General features: G+C 39.8%; 1 protein-coding gene across 2 annotated transcripts; it reads left to right on the forward strand.

Annotated features, from left to right (window-relative positions):
* Positions 1–225: 225 nt before the first annotated feature.
* Positions 226–14,370, forward strand: il21r.1 (interleukin 21 receptor, tandem duplicate 1). Of its 2 annotated transcripts, XM_058648212.1 has the most exons (9): positions 226–310; positions 542–648; positions 839–947; positions 2,933–3,123; positions 3,769–3,902; positions 3,990–4,176; positions 5,025–5,106; positions 6,795–6,888; positions 11,760–14,370. In XM_058648212.1, exons 2-9 carry the CDS (start codon positions 588–590, stop codon positions 12,492–12,494), a joined length of 1,593 nt encoding a protein of 530 aa, XP_058504195.1. In that variant the 5' UTR covers positions 226–310; positions 542–587; the 3' UTR covers positions 12,495–14,370. The 2 variants fall into 2 exon arrangements, with proteins under 2 accessions (XP_058504195.1, XP_058504196.1); XM_058648213.1 differs by lacking the exon at positions 226–310 and having other exon boundaries at positions 536–648.
* Positions 14,371–14,966: the final 596 nt, after the last annotated feature.

A 14,966-nucleotide genomic window follows, 5' to 3' on the forward strand; every position in this document is an offset into this window, starting at 1 on the left:
TTGCATATTCATAGCAGCTGACGTGCATGTGGTGGAAACGCGCACGCACGCACGCACACACACACACACACACACACACACACACACACACACACACACACACACACACACAAAGTGATCAAAGGGTCTGAAACCACATCCTGAGTCACCACAGTGACGCTGACGCCTGCGCTGTGACACAGGCTGAACCTTGTTCCGCTAAACGCTCTCTCTCACACACACACACACACACACATTAGTGACTCAGTGAAGCAGTGACTTATAGAGAGGCAGAATTCATTTTTTTATTTATTAATTTTTTTTTAAAAAGGTAAGACTGTTTTGAATTTGTTTAATTTGTAAAAGAAAAACAGGTTGAATATGCGTTTGAATGTTTTGACAGCTTTTTATTTACTAATTAAAGTTTATGCTTTTTTTATGGATGTATTTAAAGAATGGCGTCTAAGCTACAGATGTTTATTTAGCTTCCACGTCAGTTATTGTTCTTGTTATTGTTGAGTATTAAACTCTTTTCTTTTCTTTTGTTTATGTCTGTATTTAGTTTCAGCTGCTGTGTTTGTCCTCGGCTCGTCCACCGGGTCACCGTCATGGCTCTCACAAATGTGTGTCTAGCATTATTGTGGGGCCTCGCTCTGTGGATTCCTAGTGGTAAGTTATCGAATCAGTCTGAAAACTCTTGACTTAGTAAACTCTACACTTGTACACTGTGTTTTTTGAAGCTTCGCCTGAAAGTCAGTGTCTTAATTCACGACTTCCTTGTTATCTGATTAATTAAAGCTGCATAAATGTTGATTTCTCTAAACAGACTTTAATAGCATTATCTTTAAATCCTCTACAGTCACATCCTTTTGTAACGTCACCTGCTCGACGGACTATGACGTTTTGCTGAATTGCTCGTGTTCGGGCTCCGTGCCGACATCTCCTGTCCGACTCCACGTCAGCTGCAGGTACAACTTGTTCTTTGCATCTGATCTAATGAATACAGTATTCTTCACGTTGATGTACGAGACCATAGTATGTAGCACCTTCAATTCAGGTGGTAGTCTGGCTGATTCTCACTGTGTAATTGTTGTACTCATCGTGTTATTGGCATACCAATTATTCAGTGTAAAGTCACATGAAACACTGTAATCACAATATTTGAGTTACCCTTCACCAGTGTAATCACGGTGTAAACAAGCGTGTCTGTATTTACTTATTTGTATAAGTGTATTTACTTATTTACACATTCATTTCAACCACTTTATCCTACTGAGGGTCACAGGGTGAGCTGGAGCCAATCTGACCCTGCAAAGGTCAGCAGTCCAGTCCAATAACAAAGCCTTATTTACACATAATTAAAAGATACTGTAACAAATACCATAGAAATGTAATAACACCTACAAAGCTTCCAGGGGCTTGAAGAATGACATTATTTAGGAGAATCTTACGGCCTTGTTACCCTCGTTACATTCTCACTCTCTAAATCTAAACAAAGTTCAACAAAAAAAGACACAAAAGTAAACATAGCACCATACTTTGTAACTCAGTGGTGCACAAAATGTAGGCCCCCTGGTGGACTGTGAATGTACTGCCAATGGGCCGTGAGAGGTCCAAAAAACAGAAACAAAAAGAGGGGTTCTTAACTTTAACTTTAAATTCAAGTTCAATAAATTATTTGTAACAAATTCACAACATTGTGGAAAGGTCAACACGAAGACATAAAGTATCAAAGCTAATAGTTACTGTGTATTTTCTAACCTTTTTCAAGGTGATTACTCTCTTAAATGTTTTAAAGCAACCTGGAATTATATTTTACAATATAAACAGAGAGCTGATCCAAATGTCATTTCTATACAGTACGACACAAACAATCATATGGGTTACAATCCTGAGAAAGGACTTCCTGCTTTCTTGTACAAACTATTTTTGCTTAAATAAAGTATTTTTTAAATCATAAGTCATTTTTACAACCCGTCCTCCACCTGAAACGTACATGTAGGTTGTTTTCTGTAAACGTGACTGTGGGTCGTATTTTCAAACCCCTGAATGTGACGTAAAGGTATGTTTTTACTAGTATTTTCCAACGTTACTGAGGTTAGGGTTAGGGCAAAAAACAGGATTTCTGTTTCCTATGATCTCCTATGATTGATTTGATGCTACAACGTCAACGTGATATATGCTGACATCACAATACACTGCTAAAATAGATTTTCAAGGAAGTCAAAAGGACGTCTCTTTTCTGGGAAATTGTTCTTAATTTTTTTTGTTTAAAAGGAAAGAAATAATCCTGGAAAGCAAGTTTTGCATCAGAGAAATAATCAAATGTTAAGGAAAAAAAATATCTAAATGTGTCTTAATAAGATATTTGAGCTTTTAAGCTTCAATTACCAGTAAAACATTCTCATTTTAAGAGTAAGAACAGCTGCACATGTTGACTGTTAATTAAGAATTCTTCTAGTGGTAGAATTAAAAGAAATTTACTAACTTTAGTTCACCTTTGTGAGGAAATTGGTTTGATTTTAAACTATTTTTTCCAAGTTAGACTTAAAGTTGGAGATTGCCTATTGGATGGAAATTGGTTCCAGTGAACTGAATCACATAACAACACTATCACCGATTACTGTGTGTGTGTGTGTGTGTGTGTGTGTGTGCAAATATATGGAATTATAACGTTCCAACCAAGTCATGTAAAAAAAAATGAATTCTCTTAAAACCAAAACATTCAAATCAATTTAGGAAAATGTGGCTTATTTCTAGAGCTGTGTCCAACTGTGTTGTGGGACGTTTGCATTCATCAATTCTCTGGGAAATCACTCCTGCAATTTCTGATTTTGTCAAGACTATTTGTAAAATCTGCAAAATAATGTCATTGACAGATTAAGCGGATAATAATAAAAAAAGAAAGTGAAGAGCTGTCAGCTGATGTCCTGACCATCTTTCTTTATTACAGAGATGAGGAGGAGGAGGAGGAGGTTAACGGCAGCTGTGTGGTCACACTGCCTCAGTCCTGGTGCACCATGCACATAGAGAACCTGTACGAAGTTGCATCCATCGGGAACAAGTGCAGAGCCACGGCCAGTCAAAGCCACGGAGGAACAGTGAAGAGCAGTGAGCCATCGATCTGGGCTCTGAGTGAAGTGGGTAAGCTGAACTGAATAATGTCACTATTCATCATTTCTATTGAACACATATGAAGATAACACACTGACCACATGTGATAGTGTCGTATGTTAAACAAGGTTTAATGTTACTTTACTTAATCCAGTACAAGCCAAGCTAAGAACTTTTAAAACCAATTTTAAATATTTGCAAAGTATAATATCATAACCCCCCCCCCCCAAAACAATTTTTTTTTAATCTAATTTAGGGGTTAGGTTTTTGCAAGCATCTCATGTGTAGTTCACTTATGGCCAAACATGCCATTATAGAAAAGAGTTTCTCGAAGTTTGGACCCTTTAAGGATTTAAGAATCCTCAAAAGTAGTATTGTACTGTATGAAAGTGTGAGTGAATGTGTGTGAATGGATGAATGGCAAAACTGTAGTGTAAAGCATGTTTGGGTGGTCATTAAGACTAGAAGAGTGCTATATAAATGCAGACCACGTGTGTGAAGAATACAAATGATATACATTCTGGTTTTACTGCAGCAGCAGCAACTCAACCTTGTCCACCTCGCGCCAAAATCACTCTCCAAATCCAAACTAACTGCCAGTTGTGGTAGAGAGCACTACACCATACGTGCATTTTGACTTTCATGTCTCTCTTTTGCCCCTTGGGACATTTGTAGTGAAACCTCAGCCTCCTTCCAACGTGCAGGTGACACTCAGTGACGAGTCCTACAACATCAGCTGGGCGAGCAACAACCCCACCGACTGTATCACCTACAGGCTGCGTGTGCGAGAGAGCAGAGACCTGTTCAATGTAACGTGAATATTAAGAATATTAACCACTCCACATGCTTTTCCCTTTGTTTCACTGTTGACACAGTTCTCTGCTGTTTCCTGACAGGATCCAGTTCATTCCCTCTTCATGGAAACAACGTACATCCAGTTACACTATAGCAAACTCCAGCCACAGGTCAACTACACTGTGGACGTTCAGGCCAAAATGTGTCCTGGATATTTGTACCAGGGTCCGTGGAGTGAGTGGAGCGAGACTGTGGAGTGGAGAACAGGTCCTTCTGTGGTTGTTGAGGGTAAGCGGACATTTTCACACTATTTCAGTTTGTTGGCGCTTGTCGCGCGTGTCGATGACGTGACAGACGATGAAGATCATTTGTTTCAAGGGGAACTTGCTCTCTCAGAACAACACCGTTGTTTTTAGACGACATTTCTTGAAATGATACCGTATTTATGGAAAAACCTTTTCGACAAAGTGGACTGAGAAAGGCACCAATCACACGTGCTCTATCATTTATTTTCCTCTAAATGTGAAAATCATTTACAAAATTGAGCATGTTCTATTAAAGAAGAAGGAAATGTTCCCTGATGTTGATCAAGTGGCTAATCCATAAACTGTTACTTCCTGTTTAGACTCACCCTGCAAACTGAAAGACTACGTCCACTTTCAGCACACTGTTTCTCTAAAAACACATTTGTACAGCAGTCCAAGTCAAACCATCGCCATTGTCTTTGTGAAATGTTTGCATTGACAATGCATTTGCATTGCATTGTCCATTTTGTTCCACACCTATTAGCATGTGTGCATCCTATCTGATCACAACTATTTTACATTTTTAACAAGAATCGACAATTTCATCCACCCTCCACTTCCATAAGCTTTCTCAGAAGATCAGAACATATTTGTGCACATCTTCCGAAAGTCGCACAGTTTCAGTTTCTAAAAAAAGCATTGCAAAGAATATTTTTACATTTCTCATGAACACACTTAATCTATTTTTCCTCATGATATTTGGGACATGTGATTGTAGTCACCTGATGGTTTTTGGGTCGAAACCCTCGTTGAAGTGAAGTGGATATCAGACGACTGATTAGTGATAGAAAGAAAACATTTCATATCATTATTCTTTTCTCTCTTTTACAGGAACGATTAGATATGAGTGGGTCATCTCTCTCGTGGTGCTTCTCATCATCCTCTTCCTGTTGCTGTTTTGTTGTAAACATCAGTGAGTATACTGTGAATACTTGTTTTGTACATTAATGCCTCTTACTTATAATATGTCCACAAACACAGGGAGGTTTTCAACTTCAGAACATTTACACATGAGCTCAATTTCCCCATTTATCTGCTTTGTCCTTGATGTTTCTGATCAATAATAATAATAATAATAATAATAATAATAATAATATTAATATTCCTTAGCAAGAAAATAGAAACATCATACATTTGGCATGATAAAATGTCAAATGAACTGAATCTAAATTGAAAGCAAATGCACACGTAAGGTCACCATCACCTCGTGTTCCAGTAAATGACGAGCCTGTTCTCACAGCTTCGATCTGCACTTTCCTGGCATCACCTCCCACATATTCAGAAACCACTGCAGCACTCGCGCTGCATGTTGCACTGACATGGCTGTAGCACACATAGGAAGTCACGCCGCGCATCACAGTCAGAGAAGTCAATGTTCACGGCTCCAAGAAACACACAAATTCAACTTTTTACAGGCTCCGTGCTCTGTATCACTGTGGTTCTAAAGCTCGCTACTGAATGCTTTATTCAGGACGTCTTCATTATTAGTTCATAAGTTAATTGATGGCAACGTTGAACTGATACTTTAGGCTTTTTTAAAGTATGGTTGTGATGCGTAGTGCGTACTGTAAACATGACGGACAGTGAGGACACACGATCTAAAACCTATGATCTCTTGTACTTAAACAGCCTTTCACGCCTCTGCAGAAGGCATACAATATTGGAAAGGATTCAATTCAAATGCATCACCCTGCACAACCTCAGGGAGAAGATACAAGGCCTCAACACTAATCAATTCTTTTTATCACAAACCAAGTTCACTTTGAACACTGCACTTACACCAAATGTCTTTATTAGCACTTTAACATGCTATACACTGTGTTCATGTGCAATATAATATATTTGACATTTTTTCAGGCAGTGCACCTGACAATAATAAAGGCATCGTATCTTATTTTCTTTTTATTGTATTGATTTAGCTAACAGGGACAGTGGTCATTAATGAAGCGTTGCATCTGTAGTCCCTAAAAGTCAAATATAATGTTAAAATGTAAAGTCAACACACGTCTATTCAAAATGAACAGATTTACAAAAATTAAGACAAAACCAGATATTCCTTAAGCACTCCAAGATTTAAATCTGATCAATAAGCACACCATTCCATGACTTGTAATTTGTCATGTTCATGTGTCTTCTCCTTTTGTTGTGTTCGGCTTCAATTCATCAATTCATGGATTCTGGGCATTATTTCTGGGTCTTTCAAAGTTTTTAGAAGCCAATAGTGTGTGGAGAGGCGGATCTTTGACAATAGAATGTTCCATGACTTTCTACCTAGAATTAAATGATTAATTAAAGGTTTGATTTTAGCTGCATAATAATCTTTGAAAAGTTGTAATGTTTTAAATTTGACCCTGATTTCTTACCCTGCGAAATTAATCAAAAAAACATTTGAAGGGAATTTGGAATAAAAGGTATTTATTATGAAGGATAATATTAGTAAAGAGTAATTTATAACGTAAATGTGTGCTATCAGCACTATTGCTTTTGATTTTTAAAGCTGCTACTTTTGGAATGTTTTCCAGCATTTTACTTTTTTTTTTTATTATTCTCAGTTTTTATCTTGTTTTTTTTTCTTCTAAAATCACTTCCCGTTGGTTTCAGGTTTTGGCTAAAAAGACTGCATGTGGTCGCATACATCCCCAGACCAAATGTGTTCTTCGAGTCGCTCTACCAAGACTACAACGGGAACTTCAAGGTGAGAGAAAACAGAACAAACTCAGCTCACTTTTGAGTTGATGTGTAATTCAAGAATAGCCCAGCAGGTGTTGCCCATGTGGGGACTTTCATCACACCTGGGCCCGGATGGAGGGGGACTCCCCTTCCATTCACAGCCTGGTGACATGTGTGACTCAGTGTGAAGGGGCTTCAGAGGATTTGTCTTGTTTTTCATACGTCTCTCTTGCTGTGGTTTGATATATCTTTTCGACACTAGTTCCACCCCGGTGGAAAATACCCCCGGTACATTTGTTTCTCCTCTTCTGTGTCATTGTGTGAGGCTAAAAATAATTCTACTGAAAATAACAAAGTCTACAGACGACAGATGATTATCTTTCCGTCTCTATTTAAGTTCCCCTTATGTAAAATCTTACTTCATGTCCAATAACAAGTGGCAAACGTGAGCTCATGGGCCCCTCAAAAGAAAGCTGATTATACTGGAGTCTTAAGCCTTATCCATACAGAGACAGTACTGTACAAGTTTCCTGTAAACACACCATTGTTTCAAGAAATAACTTCAAGAAAAAAAACAAGCAAACTAAGACAAACACTCCACAAACAAGCCACAGTGCATTATGCCAGGCCTGTATGTGGCGCTGTAACACTGTTACAGAAGGACACTGAACACTAAAAACAAGTATACAGTCAGGGCGACTAAGCAAAGAAGGATAAAAGTAAGGATAAATCGAAACAGACCAAACACAAGAGAGAAAGATAGTGGTTATGTGTAAATAAAAAGCCAACATGATATAAAATAAAAATGGCCGCGTTCAGACCTGGTCTGGTCTGTCCTCAGTGATCCAATCACATGTGGACACAGGTAAATACAATGAGACAGACACGAGTCTACTCCATACATTAATGATGATGATGATGATGATGATCTGAGGATGCATTCAGGACACCTCAACTTAGAATAGAATAGATTAGAACTTTATGTTTGCCTTCTACTCACCAGCATAAAACATCTTGAATGTCCAAAATACAAAACACAATTAAAATAAGATAAGAGATAAAAACAAGACATAGACATACGAGACGATTGTAAAAGAAAGGAGAAAAAGAAAATTAAAAAATATATAACAAACCAATAAAACTGAAACACAGAGGGTTGAATTACATTATAAAAGTTGCTTATTCTTATTCACTGTGTGGAGTTACGAATACTTATTGCACTCGGAATGAACGGTTAGGGACATGTTTAGTTGCTCAAAGACTCCATGATACTGTGGAGGGGTGGGAGTTCTCTGCCAGGATACCCCATGGTCAGATCACTCAGGTCTGAACAGGATCTCCAGCAACAACAACAACTCTACAACTGTGGGTGGCTTTAGGTTTTACATAGCTGGTAATACAAAGACTATTTCTGAAGATACAATCCAGTGCGGCGCGGCGCGCCCCGCCCCTCCGGGATCCCACCTCCGCCGGCGACTGACGGCGCGTGCCGGCAGTCCACCGTCGGCCGGGGAGAGGACCCGCGAGGGGATCCTTCCGCACATTGTCAGTTTTTAGTATGTGTATGTGTTATTTTACCTTTTCTCTAATAGGCGTGTCAGAGCCACTCAGTACACGGTAATACAGAGCATACTGTAATGAAACGCACCCAGCACGTTTCAAACCACACTCAACCTATGGTTACTGTCCCCGCCCCGGCACTTAAATAAACAAACTGATAGGCCTACCTTACACCAAAACGAAATCCATTCAAAGCTCCCAGGAGATCCTGTCCAGTACTGGTTCTGGCGTGCGCTCCATGGTGGACAGGTGAGGGGACACAGCTGCGCATGCTCTCAGCAGGTCTCAGCAGGTCTGATGGGCTCCATGTTTGTCCATGACTGGCAGTTCAATCTTGAGCCGGGAAGTCAAGGTGCAGCTTCCGGTACGCTGTGCGCACGTCTCCAACTAATAATAATTTTCGGTCTTGAAATGTCTTTCCACTTTCAGAACCGTGTCTTTTAATTCCAGTTCTGTGTAAGGAGTTGGACTTCCATGCTATCAAGCTAGCCACAACACCGGCACTCTGGGGGGGGCGTGGTCTGCAGTTAGACCTGCGCTGTTAAAACTTCACGAAGGCCGAGGATATTTTGTTTTTGACACGCCCACTTATAATCAAACCGTGATTGGTCAATTCGCCCATCACTCTCCGAACCAACACACATAGCTTGGCCTTCTCCGGGATTCGAGAAGTCCTAACCAATGAATGAGCCAGCGAACCGGGCCTAATAGAGACGGACGATTGTGATTGGATAACATGATTCACGACAGTAACCCTTTCATTGCTGATGGGAACTTGACAGTAAACTTAACTTTAGAACATAGATGAGAGAAAATGTTTTAAATGTATTGTATTACATTAAACGACAAATATTTTTTAAATATATGTAATATACATATGTATATATATACATATATGTATATATGTATATATATACATATATGTATATATATATATATATATATATATATATATATATATATATGTATATGTGTATATACATATATTAAAAAATATTTTTGGTCCAGAATGAATGTTAATGTAGAAGGCCCTGAAGGTTCCCAAACCTCCCCTATCTACACCACCACCTCTTCCCACCTTGTTTGTCTCCAATTCATCAATATAACTCTTCAGGACGTGCAGTTACAGACATTGCTCAGCAGAGGATGCCATTGGAGCATATATCTGAGTGAATATAAGGCGAAGTACAAATAAGACAGTGAGCTACAGAATGCCCAACCTTAAAGAAACAGTTTTTGTTTTATATGTCCTTTATGTGAGCAGGTGATTTACAGCCATAAAAATACACAGTCTTGCAGACACATGTCAAAATGAAAATTATGAATAAAGTAACGAAGCAGTAAAGACAAGAGATGTGCATGAAAAGCTGAGGTGTTAAAAGCACATTATAAGTCAGAAAGTTCATTTTAAAAACCTATGCAGTTAACTGACTGTCACTTCTCAACCTATAGTCTAAAATAAAACACATTAGAGATACAAGAACAAGTTTTAGAATCCTCTGGAAGCAAATACATTAGCCATGCATAATATTGGACTCTGTGCCGATACCCGATATGTCGATATGTCGGGATATCGATAAGTGCAAAGGTCACTAGAGTAAAGAACGCAGCCTGTTCAGAACTTATGACTGTTTTAGTCATAAGTTTGCCAATATTCAATAATACAATGAAATTGTCTGCAGAGATAAATGACACTGACACCACTGAGCCTTTTTCATATTTTCATGATCCTCAAAAACACTTAATATGTTTAAATCACATATTAACAACAATTAAAACACAAAGACAAGAGGAAGTAGTGGCAAAGAGTCACCGATTTATAGTCATTTATATTCACATTGCTCTCCATGATTGTGTGAATATTGCAGAATTAAAATTCATCAAACTCAGTGAAATTCAGTGTGGAGTCTCCGTGGAGAGTCCACGTGGCCCCACAGAGGTGAAGTCAGATTGACAACATGGGCCCCAAGCAGGGCATTGAAGTGAAGGCATTGAACTTAGTAGCCTTTACAAGACACACGGGTACTAAATAATAATAATTTAATAATAATGCATGTCCCAAAGAGTTTCAGTAACATGGGCCACGATGGAAAACCACGGACAAACCTGCCATGTCCTTCTGTCCTGTGTCTTCTGGACAGAAGACAAACCAATTCAGGCTCTTAGAGAAATCTGTGGTGTCTTTCTTTGACATTGCAGACTGCTTCTGTTTGACTTCCTTCCCATGGCAGATAAGAGATGACTCAGTGATGATCTTTCGAACATTTTACTCAGGATGTGGTGTCCTCAGCTGCATGACACTATCTCCCTACTGCTGCTAATGTTGGTAAAAAGATGGCTGCAGAACATCACTTTACATGTCTATTCCCAGGGTAAAACATAAAGCTACCATCCATCCATGCTCCCACCCATTGTTATTATTCACTTTATTGAGTTAGGACCGCACACATTAATCTAAGTCTACCTCTCCTTGTGTCTGGAGTTTGTTTGGTCTTTTTTACCCATGATTCACAGTTGTGCAGAGTCTGCACTAGTTAGGGACAGAAATGTGTTTGTGTCCTCGGTCGCAGTCAATCAAACATGTCGGAATTTTCTGAGCTGACTCTGGACGCAGTCGGAGAGTGTGAACTGATTACTGACCCCACTGCAAACACATGTTGTTTATTACAGCCAAGAAATAAGAGCATGTGTGACGGCGTCTGCAGACAGTGACGAGGCACAAAGTACCGGAAACATCCAAAACAAGGGCGGCGATGTTAGTTTACCCTACTGTCGGTCTCATAGACATGGTCGCTCGTGCGAGAGTTTGATGCCTTCAGTTGGTTTAACTAATTCCTCATCAGGTGTGAAGCAGTAAGTGTGTAGAACTGTGACAGTTGTGTAGTTTCTGCCTCTGTTTCTGTGGTTTTATACATTGTAGTATATGTACTTCTTCAAATATGCTCAGTGTCAATGTGCACCGGCATTTAAAGTCATTTTGGGGACTTTCATGTGGATGAAGACATGAATTTAAGATGAAAAAAAATGGTTCCATTTTTGTGTGGACATTTAGGTCCTGTGTCCTCTTCTGTTGCACCAACTGTCCTCATGTCCTCCTTCACACCATCCATGAACCTTCTCTGTAGTCTTCCTCTTTTCCTCCTGCCCGGCAACACCATTGTATAATCAGTACCATCTTAACTTTGCCCCTTTATTTCCAAACCATTCAACCTAAGCAAGAAGTTTGAGGGACCTAAATTTGTCCCTCAAATTTCTAATGCTGGTCACACCCAACAACCTTTAAACCTTCATATGCCAGTGGTTCAAAGTTCATGTCTCCCTTCTGCTTTCTTGTAGGAATGGGTGAAGCCTGTGTTTAGTGAGGACGATTATTACACACAGTCTTGTGTTCACGCGACGAGCGAAAAGCAGCACGACATTCTTCAGTGGAGCGACGAGAAGAAAAGCTGCAGAGAGGACGGCGAGACCACAGAGGACGGCCCGTTCCTCTGTGTGCTGCAGCCTCACAGCGGCCTGCGGCTGCCGCCCTTCCTGGACCAAGGCGGTTCCCAGGGAACGGGCCACTCTGTGGGACATGTCTCCATCCACACTGTCACCCTGTCTGGGGAGGAGTTTGAGGAGGAGGAAGTGATGTCACGGAGCTCCCTCACAAGTTACCAAGCTGGAGAAAGCTTTGGTTCATTTGAAGAGGACAGTGGAGAGCTTGGTGTGGACACGTCTCAGTTGGAGAGACAAAGTTTGATGTTACCACAATATGAAAACCACATCCCCGATGATCCAGAGCTTCATGAGCCGGAGAGACTGTCACTGGACTCGTTTGCCTCAAACGGGCAGTCAGAGGACGGCTACCCTCATGTGGACTTGGACACCATTGACAGTGGGTTTGTGGAGTGCAGCAGCCCCGGAGCCTCAGACTCAGACACAGCAGAGCACACACATGCTGATTTATTTCAGGAGCACAACATCTCAAATTCTAACTATGTCAAGCAGTGGATGATATGTAACACTATTCAGGAGGACGGCAGCAATAACCTGGACAATCAGCTGTGTGGAGCACAGTCATCATCGTAGCTGACTTACTGTCACAACACGAGATACTGTGTGCTTTGTTCAGGCTGAAATGTTAAGCTGTGCACTTTATTCTTTGTACTGTATATCATTTGGTCCATTCATTGGTTTACAACATTACACATTTGTGGCTTTTTTCTGCTCAAAAGTGTATTTTTATAGACCTTATTTTTGGCAGAGACAGTTCAGTAGAAGTATTTCTGCTCAGCCGTTGAGAAGCTTCACACAGCAGACACATGACATCGCTTCCAGAAAACAAGCATCATGTGTTCACTCAGGGCTCCATTTAACAGCAATTTAAGCAAAAGGCTTCAATGGACAGGAATTGTTTGATCGTCAGCCGCAAAGAAGACGGGAATGTGGATGCAATGTGCTGTAAAAACTCCAGGGGTCATGGAACCGCTCTGTGGCTAAACGTCGCACATTTCAAGGTTCAAGGTTCAAGGTTTCTTTATTGGCATCAACAGCTGGGTACGTGTCCACAGTGAGACGAGGCCACGCCTCCCCGTGGCCACAGAGCAACATATAGTGACGTATCATATCAAAGTAATACCATAATAGACAATACAATAACAGAACTATAAAGACTGTGCAATAAAGAAGCCACCAAAGTGTGACTGTTTGTTTGACTTTGTAGAAAATAAATCTACAGAAGATCATGAAGTGTCTGCACCATGAAACGCCGGTCAAACTTCTACGTTTGAGTTAGTGTCGCAAGGAACAGCTGACAGAGTTGTGTCATTAAAAACCAGGTTATATTGTCGACTTGTATTCATTCATTACACACAATTCACTCAGTGTCGTCACTGAGTGTAAAATAATTAAAAATATCCTGGTGCTGTGTGAGGTCACTTCCTCATGCCGTCCTCCCACTGTCACACTGACGTGGAGCTGCCATGTCCATTTGTTATCCAAGGTCACAAGTGTTTGCACGACATTGTCAAGAAAGCAGACTCGACGTGGAGGAAACACACATGAACAGGAAGTCAGACCCTTCTGCATTCCAAAATAAGATGTGTCAATGGTTAGTTCATGACGAATCCTGGTAACACACGTTATGACAAATCTATCTAACAGCGGTCGGCAAGTTCGGTTTATAATCAATCAATATTCAATAAAACGGAAAAAAAAAATCTTCATCGATCGTAAACTTTTTTTCTTTTAATCTAAAATATTCAACATTGTACAAAAAGGGCAAATTTTAGAGATGTGTTTGTAAAAGGAAACTTGAATTTGCCACAGAATGTAATAAGGACATAAATAACATGTTGATATTTTGTGTAAGTTTAGAGAGATTTTTTATTTTTCTTATTTGTTTTTGCAGTAAGGGCGGTGGTTAATTTTCCTTAATCAAATCAATTATTTGCAATCATTTGCAGGTTTCCTGTTGTCTGTTTTGAATTTGTGTGGCTTTTTATCTTTCTGCTTCCACGTCATGCCTTGCTCTAACATCTATGTTTGTACATTTTGCATCATTAGAAGTGTTTAACGCTGCACAGTGCAAGAAAAAAAGAAAAGATGACATGATAAATAAAATCCTTTTCAGGTTCAGGGAACACATAAAATCAACCGTCACTGGTTTACAACTTGTTTGTGTGTGTGTGTGTGTGTGCTTAAATGTGTACATTTAAAGCGACGTGCTGGTGTGATTGTGAATCTGTTTTCTTCCAGAATAATTCTTTTTTTTCCTTAGTCAAGTCAGTTCATGTGCAGGACGGTGATGTTCTAACTTAACGTGCTGAACAAAGTATTGACAGCTTCATAATCTCATGGTCATATATGCTTCGTTAGCTTGTACCTTGCATGCACGCAGCCTTATCAAGATGTCTGATAAAGTTTGGTTGTCTTGTGGGAAAAAAAGCTTTGAGCACATTTTTATCGAGTCCACGATCATCATCTTTGCATGTTTCGTGTGTCTGTAGCTACTGTATGCACCAGAGAATTACAGCCCACCATTTACATGGAGTAGAGGAATATGCCCAACAAATTATAATATGTGCCTTGCTTTGCATCACAAAACTATATCATGTCTACTGTCTTTACGGCTACACATGCACATTATGCAAAATAATAATAATAACAATAATTTTATTTTACAATGTCACTAATCAAATGTTTAAAATACAGTGCAATAATAAATGATGTAAAACATGATAAAAAAAAAACAAGTGGGAAACTCATCTATGGACAAAGTCATTTTTTCCAGGTTGTGCTTTTATTCTATTATTGGTAAGAAAAAAAAAAAAAGCACCAGTGATATGACTTCAGAATTTGCATAGCTTTGTAAAGCACAGCTTTTGAACTGATAATATCAACCAGTGTGTGGGCACGTGCGTGCGTGCGTGTGTGCGTGCGTGTGTGTGTGTGTGTTCTGAGGGGAGGGGGTGGAGTGGGGTGGAATTCTTCTAACTGAAGTGAGGGTGGGGGAAGTGTCGCTCATGTAAGTCATGCTTTCCCCAACCTTTAAAGCTCAGT

Source organism: Solea solea, chromosome 13 (genome assembly GCF_958295425.1).
Source record: "Solea solea chromosome 13, fSolSol10.1, whole genome shotgun sequence".
NCBI classification, from domain to species: Eukaryota; Metazoa; Chordata; class Actinopteri; order Pleuronectiformes; family Soleidae; genus Solea; species Solea solea.